Source organism: Hyperolius riggenbachi, chromosome 6, assembly GCF_040937935.1.
Source record: "Hyperolius riggenbachi isolate aHypRig1 chromosome 6, aHypRig1.pri, whole genome shotgun sequence".
In the NCBI taxonomy this organism is placed as follows: Eukaryota; Metazoa; Chordata; class Amphibia; order Anura; family Hyperoliidae; genus Hyperolius; species Hyperolius riggenbachi.
In genome coordinates this window covers 385,005,989-385,024,890 of record NC_090651.1, presented here as the reverse complement: position 1 = coordinate 385,024,890, position 18,902 = coordinate 385,005,989, and the positions used below count along the sequence as shown (strand labels likewise).

The window sequence follows — 18,902 nt, the reverse complement described above, 5'->3', positions numbered from 1 at the left end:
GGCCTCTAATGATGCTTTTTGGTCGGGGGGTGTCTGTTGGGGGGCCCCCAGGCTAATTTTGCCCTAGGGCCCAATTGTTACTTAAATTGGCCCTGATGAAAAGGAATAGATTTCTCATGTAAAAGGGGGTATCAGCTACTGATTAGGACGGAGTTCAATTCTTGGTTACAGGTCCTCTTTAAGCCTGGTACACCTTTAGTTTTAAATGGCCAATCACTGACCATTTTAACCTCTTCCATGTAGTAGGAGGATTTAAGCCTGGTACACACTTCCAATTATGATTGGCCAATTAGTGACCGATATTGGCACCTCCACGCAGTATTCATTAAATCATAGGTTTTGGAGGTTTTTTTTTGCTTCAGTGTCAATTTAAATACACCCGGTATGGCAGCTGCCATCTTTCCTACAACAGTGGAGCATACACCTTGCTGTAACACTGACCCTATAATGCTCTTTAAAGAGGAACTCCAGTGAAAATAATGTAATTTAAAAAAAAAAGTGCTTCATTTTTACAATAATTATGTATAAATGATTTAGTCAGTGTTTGCCCATTGTAAAATCTTTCCTCTCCCTGATTTACATTCTGACATTTATCACACGGTGACATTTTTACTGCTGGCAGGTGATGTCAGTGGAAGGAGATGCTGCTTGCTTTTTTGGCAGTTGGAAACAGCTATTTCCCACAATGCAACAAGGTTTACAGACAGTAAACTGTCAGGACCATGGTCCTGACATCACACTGTGGGAGGGATTTCACTACAATATCAGCCATACAGCGCCCCCTGATGGTCTGTTTGAGAAAAGGTAAAGATTTCTCATGTAAAAGGGGGTATCAGCTACTGATTGGGATGAAGTTCAGTTTTCTTGGTCACGGTTTCTCTTTAAGCTTCTCACCAGGAACAGGCTGATCAGGTGCCCTCACTCCCCACCGACTCTGATCTGCAGGGCTGTTTTAGGCAACCAATAAGCGATAGGTCAGCACTACCAAAAGTTATATTGTAAAATACCACAATATCCCGTGCAACAGGTCAATATAGACAACTGAACAAAAGGAGAAAAAATTAAAGGTCGCAGCAGTATATGCTAATAATATGTTACCTTTATTAATCAAATGAAAGTATTAAAAAACATAAAAACAGACTAAAGGGGGCGGGGTATGGCCACAATAATAAAAATATACTACCGCAATAATCGCATGTTTGTGTCTAGCAGGATATATGGGTAATAATGACTATAATGGATCCCAATAGAATTACATAATGTAATGTCATTCTATTGGGAGCAATGATTTACTCTGTTTTTATGGTTTTTAATACTTTCATGTGATTAATAAAGGTAACATTATTAGCATATCCTGGTGCGACCTTTTGTTTTGTCTCCTTTGGTTCAATAGGACTGTTTTGGGTGGATGGTCCAGAAAACAGCATAATAGCCAGAGGATCAGCATCACATATTTTATTTCTAGCTCTACCTCTGAAATGACAGGTGAGCTTTTTGTGCATGAAGACACATTGCCCAGCCACATAGCGAGGGGACAGGTCCTCTTCATCATCCTTTCCTATGCTGACACAAAACGCTTTAAAACTCGGCCAAGAGATACGATATCTAACTGCCTGCGCCGTTATCCCAAATCAGCCAATTTCTATAAGATTTAAAACTCCCAGGGCAATAAAAATAAAACAAAGGATGACAAAAGCCTAACGCCCCGCTCACACAGATGGCGCAGTTGCGGTTAATGTACTGCCGGTGTAACGCCCCTTAGCCACTGCCATTAACCACTCGCATTACTCTGTGCCGGGTGGTCTCAGCATTGGCACAGTGTTATTATTGCCATCACCAAATGTTCTCCATCTGTTTCAGCGGCTGGGACAGTTCACAACCCCTGAAATATTGTCCGCCGCTCTCTCCAAGCATATGGGAGCTACGCAGCTCTACGCCGCTAACCAGTCACCGAAACACCTGCATGTACGCACTCCTGACAGCAGGGGGCGCTTGTGTGCTGAATGAATGGCTGAACAGCTGTGAGAGTCGACTACAGTATAACCTAGTTATAGTTAACTCCAAGGGACCAGGGAAAATGGCTTACTATATCAGACGTTTACTAGATCAGAATTTTTCCAAGAAATGGCCCAGCATGCCCTGGTACATTCTCTGCTGCACAGGAGCAGCTCTGCCCTCCCATTGGAGGTACAGTACAAGCACCTGTCCTAGAAATATCCCAGCATGCCCTGGTGCATTCTCTGCTGCACAGGAGCAGCTCTGCCCTCCCATTGGAGGTACAGTACAAGCACTTGTCCTAGAAATGGCCCAGCATGCCCTGGTGCATTCTCTGCTGCACAGGAGCAGCTCTGCCCTCCCATTGGAGGTACAGTACAAGCACTTGTCCTAGAAATATCCCAGCATGCCCCGGTACATTCTCTGCTGCACAGGAGCAGCTCTGTCCTCCCATTGCAGGTACAGTACAAGCACTTGTCCTAGAAATATCCCAGCATGCCCTGGTACATTCTCTGCTGCACAGGAGCAGCTCTGTCCTCCCATTGGGGGTACAGTACAAGCACTTGTCCTAGATATGGCCCAGCATGCCCTGGTACATTCTCTGCTGCACAGGAGCAGCTCTGCCCTCCCATTGGAGGTACAGTACAAGCACCTGTCCTAGAAATATCCCAGCATGCCCTGGTGCATTCTCTGCTGCACAGGAGCAGCTCTGCCCTCCCATTGGAGGTACAGTACAAGCACTTGTCCTAGAAATGGCCCAGCATGCCCTGGTGCATTCTCTGCGGCACAGGAGCAGCTCTGTCCTCCCATTGGAGGTACAGTACCAGCACTTGTCCTAGAAATGGCCCAGCATGCCCTGGTGCATTCTCTGCGGCACAGGAGCAGCTCTGCCCTCCCATTGGAGGTACAGTACAAGCACTTGTCCTAGAAATATTCCAGCATGCCCCGGTGCATTCTCTGCTGCACAGGAGCAGCTCTGTCCTCCCATTGGAGGTACAGTACCAGCACTTGTCCTAGAAATGACCCAGCATGCCCTGGTGCATTCTCTGCTGCACAGGAGCAGCTCTGTCCTCCCATTGGAGGTACAGTACAAGCACCTGTCCTAGAAATATCCCAGCATGCCCTGGTGCATTCTCTGCTGCACAGGAGCAGCTCTGCCCTCCCATTGGAGGTACAGTACAAGCACTTGTCCTAGAAATGGCCCAGCATGCCCTGGTGCATTCTCTGCTGCACAGGAGCAGCTCTGCCCTCCCATTGGAGGTACAGTACAAGCACTTGTCCTAGAAATATTCCAGCATGCCCTGGTGCATTCTCTGCTGCACAGGAGCAGCTCTGTCCTCCCATTGGAGGTACAGTACAAGCACTTGTCCTAGAAATATTCCAGCATGCCCTGGTACATTCTCTGCTGTACAGGGGCAGCTCTGTCCTCCCATTGGAGGTACAGTACAAGCACTTGTCCTAGAAATGGCACAGCATGCCCTGGTACATTCTCTGCTGCACAGGAGCAGCTCTGTCCTCCCATTGGAGGTACAGTACAAGCACTTGTCCTAGAAATATCCCAGCATGCCCTGGTACATTCTCTGCTGCACAGGAGCAGCTCTGCCCTCCCATTGGTGGTACAGTACAAGCACTTGTCCTAGAAATATCCCAGCATGCCCTGGTACATTCTCTGCTGCACAGGAGCAGCTCTGCCCTCCCATTGGAGGTACAGTACAAGCACTTGTCCTAGAAATATCCCAGCATGCCCCGGTACACTCTCTGCTGCACAGGAGCAGCTCTGCCCTCCCATTGGAGGTACAGTACAAGCACTTGTCCTAGAAATATTCCAGCATGCCCTGGTACATTCTCTGCTGTACAGGGGCAGCTCTGTCCTCCCATTGGAGGTACAGTACAAGCACTTGTCCTAGAAATGGCCCAGCATGCCCTGGTGCATTCTCTGCTGCACAGGAGCAGCTCTGTCCTCCCATTGGAGGTACAGTACAAGCACTTGTCCTAGAAATATCCCAGCATGCCCTGGTACATTCTCTGCTGCACAGGAGCAGCTCTGTCCTCCCATTGGAGGTACAGTACAAGCACTTGTCCTAGAAATGGCCCAGCATGCCCTGGTGCATTCTCTGCTGCACAGGAGCAGCTCTGTCCTCCCATTGGAGGTACAGTACAAGCACTTGTCCTAGAAATATCCCAGCATGCCCCGGTACACTCTCTGCTGCACAGGAGCAGCTCTGCCCTCCCATTGGAGGTACAGTACAAGCACTTGTCCTAGAAATATCCCAGCATGCCCTGGTACATTCTCTGCTGCACAGGAGCAGCACTGTCCTCCCATTGGAGGTACAGTACAAGCACTTGTCCTAGAAATGGCCCAGCATGCCCTGGTGCATTCCCTGCTGCACAGGAGCAGCTCTGTCCTCCCATTGGAGGTACAGTACAAGCACTTGTCCTAGAAATATCCCAGCATGCCCTGGTACATTCTCTGCTGCACAGGAGCAGCTCTGTCCTCCCATTGGAGGTACAGTACAAGCACTTGCACATTTGGTGGAATACAAGGTGAAATATACCTGGCTGGACAAAATGCTGGCACAGTAAGTAGCCAGCGCTCCTTAAAAATTGCAGCCGTCACTAAATAGAGGCAGCCACTTGCTCCGATACCTCCGCGGGCGGGATTTGCAGCACCAGCCTGAATAGAGCAGCCCACCATGGGTTTCACACTGACATTAGGCATGCACCACCCACTGACATATGACGCATGCACCGCCCACTGACTTATGACGCATGCACCGCCCACTGACTTATGACGCATGCACCGCCCACTGACTTATGAAGCCTGCACCGCCCACTGACTTATGACGCATGCACCGCCCACTGACTTATGAAGCCTGCACCGCCCACTGACTTATGACGCCTGCACCGCCCACTGACTTATGACGCCTGCACCGCCCACTGACATGATGCATGCACCACCCACTGACATGACGCATGCACCGCCCACTGACTTATGACGCCTGCACCGCCCACTGACATGACGCCTGCACCGCCCACTGACATGACGCATGCACCGCCCACTGACATGACGCATGCACCGCCCACTGACTTATGACGCATGTACGCATGCACATTTTTTACTATATCCAGAGTCAGCGTCACGTAGGGGCCAAAAAACATGTTTACTATAACGGAAGTTTTATTATATCCGGGTTTACTATACCAGGCGTTGCTCCCATAGACTTATAATGGAGATTGGCCAGGAAAAGGAGAGGTAGTTTACTATACTAGAGTTTATTTTAATGAGATTATACTGTATCTGTCAATGAACTCTAATGCTGGAAATACACAGTGCGTTTTTGCATCTCGATTCTGCCGCCCGATCGTTTCCCGCACTCTATTCCGCAGGAGATTCTCTTATCTTCTGCTTGTTTTCCTATCTTATTCTATTGTCCCCCATGCAGAATCGAGCGCGGAAACGATCGGGCGGGAGATCGGACATGTCGGAAATGATCAATCGAGCCATCTACATGGCCCATAATCGAACCGTGTATTCCCAGCATAATGCAGGCCTCACGCATCGCCACTTCCTGGCAGATTCTACAATGGAAAGTATTGCTACGACCCCAGCTGATGAACTTTCAGTCACGTTCACAGAGGTCACCGGCTGTTAGTGTGATGTATATTCCTGTTGATTGGGCGCTGGACTCGTTGAATTATTCAGAATTGTACAATGCTAGCAGAGGGTCGTGATTTTTGATCCAAATACTGATAAAATCTCAGCGGTATTGCATGTTGCGGTGTCATACATCGATCACCAATCATTTGTTTGATCAGGTCCTTATCAGCCGGAATATGGGTACCTTAGTACCAGCTTGGATAGTCAAGATAGATTAGCAGTAAGGTTCACTGAGATCTTTCCCCTCCCCCTCCCTTTTCCCAGCCAGAACTCTGTCAACCAGATCTCCTCCACCCAGCCTGCCACACCTCCCCCACCCAGCCCGTCAGACTGCTCTATCCAATCACACCTCCTCCACCCACCCAGCCACACCTCCAGCCAGCCCGCCACACCTTCCCCACCTAGCCACAAATACTCCACACATCCCCCAACCAACTTGCTAGAGCTCAACCAACCAGACCTCCTCCATCTGGCCCTCCTCAACCCAGCCCACCACATCTCCCCCAACCAACTGGAGACATCACTGCTAAGCTCCTCCACCCAACTGATCAGACCTCCTCCTCACAACTGATCAGACCACCTCCTCCACACAACTGATCAGACCACCTCCTCCACACAACTGATCAGACCACCTCCTCCACACAACTGATCAGACCACCTCCTCCACACAACTGATCAGACCACCTCCTCCACACAACTGATCAGACCACCTCCTCCACACAACTGATCAGACCATCTCCTCCACACAACTGATCAGACCACCTCCTCCACACAACTGATCAGACCACCTCCTCCACACAACTGATCAGACCACCTCCTCCACACAACTGATCAGACCTCCTCCACACAACTGATCAGACCTCCTCCACATAACTGGCCAAAACTCCACCTATTCTCCACCCAGCAAGCCAAACCTCCTCCACTCAGTTGGCTGGACCTCTTTCAACTTCATAGCTGTCCAAATCTCCTCCATCCAGCCAGCCAGCCAGACCTCTTCCACCCTCCCAGAAAGACCTCCTCCATTCAACCAGCCAGACCTCTTCCACCCACCCGGGAAGACCTCCTCCATCCAGCCAGCCAGACCTCTCCCACCCACTCAGGAAAACCTCCTCCATCCAGCTATCCAGACCTCTTCCACTCACCCGGGAAGACCTCCTCTACCTGCCCAACCAGATACCTTCCACCCTCCCAGGAAGACCTCCTCCATTCAGCCAGCCAGACCTCTTCCACCCACCTGGGAAGACCTCCTCTACCTGCCCAACCAGACACCTTCCACCCTCCCAGGAAGACCTCCTCCATTCAGCCAGCCAGACCTCTTCCACCCACCTGGGAAGACCTCTACCTGCCCAATCAAACCTCTTCCACCCACCTGGGAAGACCTCCTCCATTCAGCCAGAAAGACCTCTTCCACCTTCCCAGGAAGGTCTCCTCCATTCAGCCAGCCAGACCTCTTCCACCCACCCGGAAAGACCTCCTCCATTCAGCCAGCCAGACCTCTTCCACCCACCTGGGAAGACCTCCTCTACCTGCCCAACCAGAAACCTTCCACCCTCCCAGGAAGACCTCCTCCATTCAGCCAGCCAGACCTCTTCCACCCACCTGGGAAGACCTCTACCTGCCCAATCAGACCTCTTCCACCCACCTGGGAAGACCTCCTCCATTCAGCCAGAAAGACCTCTTCCACCTTCCCAGGAAGGTCTCCTCCATTCAGCCAGCCAGACCTTTTCCACCCACCCGGGAAGACCTCCTCCATTCAGCCAGCCAGACCTCTTCCACCCACCTGGGAAGACCTCCTCTACCTGCCCAACCAGACACCTTCCACCCTCCCAGGAAGACCTCCTCCATTCAGCCAGCCAGACCTCTTCCACCCACCTGGGAAGACCTCCTCCATTCAGCCAGAAAGACCTCTTCCACCTTCCCAGGAAGGCCTCCTCCATTCAGCCAGCCACATTCTCTACCACCCACCCGGGAAGACTTCCTCTACCTGCCCAGACACCTTCCACCCTCTCAGGAAGACCTCCTCCATTCAGCCAGCCAGACCTCTTCCTCCTACCTGGGAAGACCTCCTCCATCCAGCCAGCCAGACACTTCCACCCACCCAGAAAGACCTCCTCCAGCCAGCCAGACCTCTCCCACCCACCCAGCCAGACCTCCCCAACCCACTTACAGGCTGATCTGCGGCTTCTTCATCTGCCTCTTGCGGTGCCGAAGGATGATGAAGAGGAAGGTGAAGATGAGAATGAGGAGCATAGCTGCAGGGAGGGCGATGTACAGGACGATGTTTTCTAAACTCATGTAACCGGAGAAGCCTGCTAAAAAGGACAAACATACATTTTATTAGCTGCCATAGAGACACTACAGAGTGCATTAGTCATTTCATAGCAGAATAGGAGAAATGTGAATGCCACAAATGTCACCTTTGCAGATTAAATAACTTGATAGATGTTTAAGGAATGTAGTTTTTTCTATCCAGTAAAAAAGGTTTTTTTTGTCACATTTTCTGTAAACTCGGACTACATTGTGAAGAAATAAAGTGAGCGAACATTTGTAAAGTGTGTTTCTCTAGTGGGGCTCATTACCTACGAGGAGGACAGGAAGGGTGGGTAAGTCACGCCCAGGATCGCAGAAGGACCCAGGACACAAAGCCACTGCTGGGGCAGAGCAGGCTGGTTGTAAGTCCCGTACACACACTCGTTCACCGTTGGTAAAAAAAAAACAAGCGACTTCCGATGGTTTACATTGAGCCAACGGCGTCGGCGCACATTTGATTTCAGCAATGGTACGATGACGGTCCGCCGATGGCAGAAGTGCGAATATGAGAACCCCGGAGATGCGAAACTCACACTCACAATCAGTGTGAGTGGGTTTAACGTCTGTTATCGTTCTATACAAACAACTGACGGTGATTATTGGCCAAACCAATCAGCCAGCATGGATAAGTTTACATGGATGGATATCGCTTTATTTTACCATCGCTGGGACGTTTTTTAAAACGATTCTTGGGTATAGAGCAGGAGGAAGTGGCTGCGCTGTTTATAGGCTGGCTCTGCACGCCTCTGTTGGTAGTCATTTCAGGTGCAGCCTGATCAGGAGCCCTGACATTTTCTCTCCCCCCCCCCCCCATTTGATTCGGGGAGACAATGGCCTAGCATGTGTACTGAGCTTCAAAGCACACCTGATCTGAGAGGGATATGGAGGTTGTTAAGCGGAACGTCTTCTGAGGCTGCTCAAAAGCTAAATCACTTTGGGACAAACTGGAGAACGGTCTCACTACTATTTCCTGATAGGTTAAAGTGAACTGAAACCGAACTTAGAAGGGTTTCACTTACCTGGGGCTTCTATTAGCCCCCTGCAGCCGCCCTGAGTCCGCACCGTCCCTTCGGTTCCCCGCAGCAGCTAAGTTTCTTTTTAGAGTGACTGGCCAGTCGATGGCCACTGCGCCTGCGTGGCCCTGGCTGTGCGCATACGGGGTCACGCTCCTGGGAGCATCCTGCGCATGCAAGAACGAAACTTAGCCTCTGCGGGGGATCGGAGGACCGTTCCAGGGCAGCGCGAGTAGAGGGCAGCTGCAGGGGCTGGTAGAAGCCTGGTGAACTTTTTTTTTTTAGGTTCAGTTTAATGTTGCCTAGATTGAATCCTAACCTTTTGGGACAAAGGGAAAGAAAGTTATTGCTAATTGACTTACTGAATGTGATGTGCATATACTGGGCACTATACTAGCTATAATGGGGCACTACCTACCTATACTGGGCACTATACTAGCTATACTGGGGCACTACCTACCCATACTGGGACTATACTAGCTATACTGGGCACTATACTAGCTATACTGAACACTATACTGGGCACTATACAAGCTATACTGGGCTGGGCACTATACTAGCTACACTGGGGCACTACCTTCCCATACTGGCCACTATACTAGCTATACTGGGGCACTATACTAGCCATACTGGGCACTATACTAGCTATACTGGGGCACTACCTATCCATACTGGGCACTATACTAGCTATACTGGGCACTACCTACCTAAACTGGGCACTATACTAGCTATACTGGAGCACTACCTACCTAAACTGGGCACTATACTAGCTATACTGGGGCACTATACTAGCTATACTGGGCACTATACTAGCTATACTGGGCACTATACTAGCTATACTGGGGCACTACCAACCCATACTGGACACTATATTAGCTATACTGGTCACTATACTAGCTATACTGGGGCACTACCTACCCATACTGGGCACTATACTAGCTATACTAGGCACTATACTAGCTATACTGGGCACTACCTACCTATACTGGGGCACTACCTACCCATACTGGGACTATACTAGCTATACTGGGCACTATACTAGCTATACTGAGCACTATACTGGGCACTATACTAGCTATACTGGGCACTATACTGGGCACTATACTAGCTATACTGGGCTGGGCACTATACTAGCTACACTGGGGCACTACCTTCCCATACTGGGCACTAAACTAGCTATACTGGGCACTATACTAGCTATACTGAGGCACTATATACTAGCTATGCTGCAGCACTATACTAGCTATACTGGGCATTATACGAGCTATACTGGGGCACTATACTAGCTATACTGGGCATTATACGAGCTATACTGGGGCACTATACTAGCTATACTGGGGCACTACCTACCCATACTGGGACTATACTAGCTATACTGGGCACTATACTAGCTATACTGAACACTATACTGGGCACTATACAAGCTATACTGGGCTGGGCACTATACTAGCTACACTGGGGCACTACCTTCCCATACTGGCCACTATACTAGCTATACTGGGGCACTATACTAGCCATACTGGGCACTATACTAGCTATACTGGGGCACTACCTATCCATACTGGGCACTATACTAGCTATACTGGGCACTACCTTCCCATACTGGCCACTATACTAGCTATACTGGGGCACTATACTAGCTATGCTGCAGCACTATACGAGCTATACTGGGCTGGGCACTATACTAGCTACACTGGGGCACTATACTAGCTATACTGGGGCACTATACTAGCTATGCTGCAGCACTATACGAGCTATACTGGGCTGGGCACTATACTAGCTATACTGGGCTGGGCACTATACTAGCTACACTGGGGCACTATACTAGCTATACTGGGGCACTATACTAGCTATACTGGGGCACTATACTAGCTATACTGGGGCACTATACTAGCTATACTGAGGCACTATATACTAGCTATGCTGCAGCACTATACGAGCTATACTGGGGCACTATACTAGCTATACTGGGGCACTATACTAGCTATACTGGGGCACTATACTAGCTATACTGGGGCACTATACTAGCTATACTGGGGCACTATACTAGCTATACTGGGGCACTATACTAGCCACACTGGGCACTATACTAGCTATACTGGGCACTATACTAGCTATACTGGGGCACTATACCAGCTATACTGGGGCACTATACTAGCTATACTGGGGCACTATACTAGCCACACTGGGCACTATACTAGCTATACTGGGCACTATACTAGCTATACTGGGCACTATACCACCTATACTGGGGTAACTATACTAGCTATACTGGGGTAACTATACTAGCCATACTGGGGCAACTAAACTCCCTATACTGAGTCAACTATGCTAGCTATGCCGCCGCACCCCAGCCCCCCTCCCCCCGTAACTGTCCACTAGGTCGCGCAAACTTACGCCCCCCCCAGGCGGCCCCCGGACAAAAAATTAGATTAGAAAGTAGTCCCTGGGCCGGAAAAGGTTGGGGACCCCTGCTCTATAGGCAGTAGCAGTGTTAGGCCAGAGCTGCAGCCACTAGGGAGCGCTCTATAGGCAGTAGCAGTGTTAGGCCAGAGCTGCAGCCACTAGGGGGAGCTCTATAGGCAGTAGCAGTGTTAGGCCAGAGCTGCAGCCACTAGGGAGCGCTCTATAGGCAGTAGCAGTGTTAGGCCAGAGCTGCAGCCACTAGGGGGAGCTCTATAGGCAGTAGCAGTGTTAGGCCAGAGCTGCAGCCACTAGGGGGCGCTCTATAGGCAGTAGCAGTGTTAGGCCAGAGCTGCAGCCACTAGGGGGCGCTCTATAGGCACTAGCAGTGTTAGGCCAGAGCTGCAGCCACTAGGGAGCGCTCTTTAGGCAGTAGCAGTGTTAGGCCAGAGCTGCAGCCACTAGGGGGCGCTCTATAGGCAGTAGCAGTGTTAGGCCAGAGCTGCAGCCACTAGGGGGCACTCTATAGGCAGTAGCAGTGTTAGGCCAGAGCTGCAGCCACTAGGGGTGCTCTATAGGCAGTAGCAGTGTTAGGCCAGAGCTGCAGCCACTAGGGGTGCTCTATAGGCAGTAGCAGTGTTAGGCCAGAGCTGCAGCCACTAGGGGGTGCTCTATAGGCAGTAGCAGTGTTAGGCCAGAGCTGCAGCCACTAGGGGGCGCTCTATAGGCAGTAGCAGTGTTAGGCCAGAGCTGCAGCCACTAGGGGGCGCTCTATAGGCAGTAGCAGTGTTAGGCCAGAGCTGCAGCCACTAGGGGGCACTCTATAGGCAGTAGCAGTGTTAGGCCAGAGCTGCAGCCACTAGGGGTGCTCTATAGGCAGTAGCAGTGTTAGGCCAGAGCTGCAGCCACTAGGGGTGCTCTATAGGCAGTAGCAGTGTTAGGCCAGAGCTGCAGCCACTAGGGGGTGCTCTATAGGCAGTAGCAGTGTTAGGCCAGAGCTGCAGCCACTAGGGGGCGCTCTATAGGCAGTAGCAGTGTTAGGCCAGAGCTGCAGCCACTAGGGGGCGCTCTATAGGCAGTAGCAGTGTTAGGCCAGAGCTGCAGCCACTAGGGAGCGCTCTATAGGCAGTAGCAGTGTTAGGCCAGAGCTGCAGCCACTAGGGGGAGCTCTATAGGCAGTAGCAGTGTTAGGCCAGAGCTGCAGCCACTAGGGAGCGCTCTATAGGCAGTAGCAGTGTTAGGCCAGAGCTGCAGCCACTAGGGGGAGCTCTATAGGCAGTAGCAGTGTTAGGCCAGAGCTGCAGCCACTAGGGGGCGCTCTATAGGCAGTAGCAGTGTTAGGCCAGAGCTGCAGCCACTAGGGGGCGCTCTATAGGCACTAGCAGTGTTAGGCCAGAGCTGCAGCCACTAGGGAGCGCTCTTTAGGCAGTAGCAGTGTTAGGCCAGAGCTGCAGCCACTAGGGGGCGCTCTATAGGCAGTAGCAGTGTTAGGCCAGAGCTGCAGCCACTAGGGGGCACTCTATAGGCAGTAGCAGTGTTAGGCCAGAGCTGCAGCCACTAGGGGTGCTCTATAGGCAGTAGCAGTGTTAGGCCAGAGCTGCAGCCACTAGGGGTGCTCTATAGGCAGTAGCAGTGTTAGGCCAGAGCTGCAGCCACTAGGGGGTGCTCTATAGGCAGTAGCAGTGTTAGGCCAGAGCTGCAGCCACTAGGGGGCGCTCTATAGGCAGTAGCAGTGTTAGGCCAGAGCTGCAGCCACTAGGGGGCGCTCTATAGGCAGTAGCAGTGTTAGGCCAGAGCTGCAGCCACTAGGGGGCACTCTATAGGCAGTAGCAGTGTTAGGCCAGAGCTGCAGCCACTAGGGGTGCTCTATAGGCAGTAGCAGTGTTAGGCCAGAGCTGCAGCCACTAGGGGTGCTCTATAGGCAGTAGCAGTGTTAGGCCAGAGCTGCAGCCACTAGGGGGTGCTCTATAGGCAGTAGCAGTGTTAGGCCAGAGCTGCAGCCACTAGGGGGCGCTCTATAGGCAGTAGCAGTGTTAGGCCAGAGCTGCAGCCACTAGGGGGCGCTCTATAGGCAGTAGCAGTGTTAGGTCAGAGCTGCAGCCACTAGGGGGCCCTCTATAGGCAGTAGCAGTGTTAGGCCAGAACTGCAGCCACTAGGGGGTGCTCTATAGGCAGTAGCAGTGTTAGGCCAGAACTGCAGCCACTAGGGGGTGCTCTATAGGCAGTAGCAGGGTTAGGCCAGAGCTGCAGCCACTAGGGGTGCTCTATAGGCAGTAGCAGTGTTAGGCCAGAGCTGCAGCCACTAGGGGGCGCTCCATAGGCAGTAGCAGTGTTAGGCCAGAGTTGCAGCCACTATGGGGGGCTCTATAGGCAGTAGCAGTGTTAGGCCAGAGCTGCAGCCACTAGGGGGTGCTCTATAGGCAGTAGCAGTGTTAGGCCAAAACTGCAGCCACTAGGACGTGCTCTATAGACAGTAGCAGTGTTAAGCCAGAGCTGCAGCCACTAGGGGGCGCTCTATAGGCAGTAGCAGTGTTAGGCCAGAGCTGCAGCCACTAGGGACGCTCTATAGGCAGTAGCAGTGTTAGGCCAGAGCTGCAGCCACTAGGGGTGCTCTATAGGCAGTAGCAGTGTTAGGCCAGAGCTGCAGCCACTAGGATGTGCTCTATAGGCAGTAGTAGTGTTAGGCCAGAGCTGCAGCCACTAGAGGGCGCTCTATAGGCAGTAGCAGTGTTAGGCCAGAGCTGCAGCCACTAGGGGGCGCTCTATAGGCAGTAGCAGTGTTAGGCCAGAGCTGCAGCCACTAGGGGGTGCTCTATAGGCAGTAGCAGTGTTAGGCCAGAGCTGCAGCCACTAGGGGGCACTCTATAGGCAGTAGCAGTGTTAGGCCAGAGCTGCAGCCACTAGGGGGTGCTCTATAGGCAGTAGCAGTGTTAGGCCAGAGCTGCAGCCACTAGGGGGCGCTCTATAGGCAGTAGCAGTGTTAGGCCAGAGCTGCAGCCACTAGGGGGCGCTCTATAGGCAGTAGCAGTGTTAGGCCAGAGCTGCAGCCACTAGGATGTGCTCTATAGGCAGTAGCAGTGTTAGGCCAGAGCTGCAGCCACTAGGGAGCGCTCTACAGGCAGTAGCAGTGTTAGGTCAGAGCTGCAGCCACTAAGGGGCGCTCTATAGGCAGTAGCAGTGTTAGGCCAGAGCTGCAGCCACTAGGGGGCGCTCTATAGGCAGTAGCAGTGTTAAGCCAGAGCTGCAGACACAAGGGGGCGCTCTATAGGCAGTAGCAGTGTTAGGCCAGAGCTGCAGCCACTAAGGGGCGCTCTATAGGCAGTAGCAGTGTTAGGCCAGAGCTGTAGCCACTAGGGGGCGCTCTATAGGCAGTAGCAGTGTTAGACCAGAGCTGCAGCCACTAAGGGGCGCTCTATAGGCAGTAGCAGCGTTAGGCCAGAGCTGCAGCCACTAGGGGTGCTCTATAGGCAGTAGCAGTGTTAGGCCAGAGCTGCAGCCACTAGGGGGCGCTCTATAGGCAGTAGCAGTGTTAGGCCAGACCTGCAGCCACTAGGGCGCGCTCTATAGGCAGTAGCAGTGTTAGGCCAGAGCTGCAGCCACTAGGGGGCGCTCTATAGGCAGTAGCAGTGTTAGGCCAGAGCTGCAGCCACTAGGGCGCGCTCTATAGGCAGTAGCAGTGTTAGGCCAGAGCTGCATCCACTAGGGGGAGCACTCTATAGGCAGTAGCAGTGTTAGACCAGAGCTGCAGCCACTAAGGGGCGCTCTATAGGCAGTAGCAGCGTTAGGCCAGAGCTGCAGCCACTAGGGGTGCTCTATAGGCAGTAGCAGTGTTAGGCCAGAGCTGCAGCCACTAGGGGGCGCTCTATAGGCAGTAGCAGTGTTAGGCCAGACCTGCAGCCACTAGGGCGCGCTCTATAGGCAGTAGCAGTGTTAGGCCAGAGCTGCAGCCACTAGGGGGCTCTCTATAGGCAGTAGCAGTGTTAGGCCAGAGCTGCAGCCACTAGGGTGCTCTATAGGCAGTAGCAGTGTTAGGCCAGAGCTGCATCCACTAGGGGGAGCACTCTATAGGCAGTAGCAGTGTTAGGCCAGAGCTGCATCCACTAGGGGGCACTCTATAGGCAGTAGGAGTGTTAGGACAGAGCTGCAGCCACTAGGGGGAGCTCTATAGGCAGTAGCAGTGTTAGGTCAGAGCTGCAGCCACTAGGGTGCGCTCTATAGGTAGTAGCAGTGTTAGGCCAGAGCTGCAGCCACTAGGGGGCGCTCTATAGGCAGTAGCAGTGTTAGGCCAGAGCTGCAGCCACTAGGGGCGCTCTATAGGCAGTAGCAGTGTTAGGCCAGAGCTGCAGCCACTAGGGGCGCTCTATAGGCAGTAGCAGTGTTAGGCCAGAGCTGCAGCCACTAGGGGGGAGCTCTATAGGCAGTAGCAGTGTTAGGCCAGAGCTGCAGCCACTAGGGGGGAGCTCTATAGGCAGTAGCAGTGTTAGGACAGAGCTGCAGCCACTAGGGGGTGCTCTATAGGCAGTAGCAGTGTTAGGCCAGAGCTGCAGCCACTAGGGGTGCTCTATAGGCAGTAGCAGTGTTAGGACAGAGCTGCAGCAACTAGGGGGTGCTCTATAGGCAGCAGTAGTGTTAGGACAGAGCTGCAGCCACTAGGGGGTGCTCTATAGGCAGTAGCAGTGTTAGGCCAGAGCTGCAGCCACTAGGGGCGCTCTATAGGCAGTAGCAGTGTTAGGCCAGAGCTGCAGCCACTAGGGGTGCTCTATAGGCAGTAGCAGTGTTAGGCCAGAGCTGCAGCCACTAGGGGGTGCTCTATAGGCAGTAGCAGTGTTAGGCCAGAGCTGCAGCCACTAGGATGTGCTCTATAGGCAGTAGCGGTGTTAGGCCAGAGCTGCAGCCACTAGGGAGCGCTCTACAGGCAGTAGCAGTGTTAGGTCAGAGCTGCAGCCACTAGGGGGCGCTCTATAGGCAGTAGCAGTGTTAGACCAGAGCTGCAGCCACTAAGGGGCGCTCTATAGGCAGTAGCAGCGTTAGGCCAGAGCTGCAGCCACTAGGGGTGCTCTATAGGCAGTAGCAGTGTTAGGCCAGAGCTGCAGCCACTAGGGGGCGCTCTATAGGCAGTAGCAGTGTTAGGCCAGACCTGCAGCCACTAGGGGTGCTCTATAGGCAGTAGCAGCGTTAGGCCAGAGCTGCAGCCACTAGGGGATGCTCTATAGGCAGTAGCAGCGTTAGGCCAGAGCTGCAGCCACTAGGGGGCGCTCTATAGGCAGTAGCAGTGTTAGGCCAGAGCTGCAGCCACTAGGGGTGCTCTATAGGCAGTAGCAGTGTTAGGCCAGAGCTGCAGCCACTAGGGGTGCTCTATAGGCAGTAGTTGTGTTAGGCCAGAGCTGCAGCCACTAGGGGGTGCTCTATAGGCAGTAGCAGTGTTAGGCCAGAGCTGCAGCCACTGGGATGTGCTCTATAGGCAGTAGCAGTGTTAGGCCAGAGCTGCAGCCACTAGGGGTGCTCTATAGGCAGTAGCAATGTTAGGCCAGAGCTGCAGCCACTACAGCGTGCTCTATAGGCAGTAGCAGTGTTAGGCCAGAGCTGCAGCCACTAGGGGGTGCTCTATAGGCAGTAGCAGCATTAGGCCAGAGCTGCAGCCACTAGGAGGCACTCTATAGTCAGTAGCAGTGTTAGGCCAGAGCTGCAGCCACTAGGGGGCACTCTATAGGCAGTAGCAGTGTTAGGCCAGAGCTGCAGCCACAGGGGGGGGGGGGGGGGCACTATAGGCAGTAGCAGTGTTAGGCCAGAGCTGCAGCCACCAGGGGGCGCACTATAGGCAGTAGCAGTGTTAGGCCAGAGCTGCAGCCAATAGGGGTGCTCTATAGGCAGTAGCAGTGTTAGGCCAGAGCTGCAGCCACTAGGGGGCGCTCTATAGGCAGTAGCAGTGTTAGGCCAGAGCTGCAGCCACTTGGGGGCACTCTGTAGGCAGTAGCAGTGTTAGGCCAGAGCTGCAGCCACTAGGGGGCGCTCTATAGGCAGTAGCAGCGTTAGGCCAGAGCTGCAGCCACTAGAGGGCTCTATAGGCAGTAGCAGTGTTAGGCCAGAGCTGCAGCCACTAGGGGGCGCTCTATAGGCAGTAGCAGCGTTAGGCCAGAGCTGCAGCCACTTGGGGGCGCTCTATAGGCAGTAGCAGCGTTAGGCCAGAGCTGCAGCCACTAGGGGGTGCTCTATAGGCAGTAGCAGTGTTAGGCCAGAGCTGCAGCCACTAGGGGGCGCTCTATAGGCAGTAGCAGCGTTAGGCCAGAGCTGCAGCCACTAGGGGCGCTCTATAGGTAGTAGCAGTGTTAGGCCAGAGCTGCAGCCACTAGGGGGCGCTCTATAGGCAGTAGCAGTATTAGGTCAGAGCTGCAGCCACTAGGGGGCGCTCTATAGCCAGTAGCAGTGTTAGGCCAGAGCTGCAGCCACTAGGGGGCGCTCTATAGGCAGTAGCAGCGTTAGGCCAGAGCTGCAGCCACTTGGGGGCGCACTATAGGCAGTAGCAGTGTTAGGCCAGAGCTGCAGCCACTAGGGGGCGCTCTATAGGCAGTAGCAGCGTTAGGCCAGAGCTGCAGCCACTAGGGGGCGCTCTATAGCCAGTAGCAGTGTTAGGCCAGAGCTGCAGCCACTAGGGGGCGCTCTATAGGCAGTAGCAGCGTTAGGCCAGAGCTGCAGCCACTAGGGGGCGCTCTATAGGCAGTAGCAGTGTTAGGCCAGAGCTGCAGCCACTAGGGGGCGCTCTATAGGCAGTAGCAGTGTTAGGCCAGAGCTGCAGCCACTAGGGGGTGCTCTATAGGCAGTAGCAGTGTTAGGCCAGAGCTGCAGCCACTAGGGGGCGCTCTATAAGCAGTAGCAGTGTTAGGCCAGAGCTGCAGCCACTAGGGGGCGCTCTATAGGCAGTAGCAGTGTTAGGCCAGAGCTGCAGCCACTAGGGGGTGCTCTATAGGCAGTAGCAGTGTTAGGCCAGAGCTGCAGCCACTAGGGGGCGCTCTATAGGCAGTAGCAGTGTTAGGCCAGAGCTGCAGCCACTAGGGGGTGCTCTATAGGCAGTAGCAGTGTTAGGCCAGAGCTGCAGCCACTATGGAGGCTCTATAGGCAGTAGCAGTGTTAGGCCAGAGCTGCAGCCACTAGGGGGCACTCTATAGGCAGTAGCAGTGTTAGGCCAGAGCTGCAGCCACTAGGGGGTGCTCTATAGGCAGTAGCAGTGTTAGGCCAGAGCTGCAGCCACTAGGGAGAGCTCTATAGGCAGTAGCAGTGTTAGGCCGGAGCTGCAGCCACTAGGGGGCGCTCTATAGGCAGTAGCAGTGTTAGGCCAGAGCTGCAGCCACTAGGGAGAGCTCTATAGGCAGTAGCAGTGTTAGGCCAGAGCTGCAGCCACTAGGGGGCGCTCTATAGGCAGTAGCAGTGTTAGGCCAGAGTTGCAGCCACTGGGGGGGGGGGGGGGTTTCTATAGGTAGTAGCAGTGTTAGGCCAGAGCTGCAGCCACTAGTGGGTGCTCTATAGGC

At 53.2% G+C, this 18,902-nt stretch overlaps 1 protein-coding gene across 2 annotated transcripts in view; it reads right to left on the bottom strand.

The window, feature by feature from the left end:
- Positions 1-18,902, bottom strand: part of LOC137521990 (basal cell adhesion molecule-like) — a 129,839-nt gene that overhangs the window by 15,282 nt on the left and 95,655 nt on the right. The window contains exon 6 of one of the 2 annotated variants that reach the window (XM_068241978.1): positions 7,821-7,965. In XM_068241978.1, coding sequence (XP_068098079.1) covers positions 7,821-7,965 — 145 coding nt within the window. The remainder of the gene's footprint in view (positions 1-7,820; positions 7,966-18,902) is intronic. The other variant, XM_068241979.1, reaches the window with a different exon arrangement.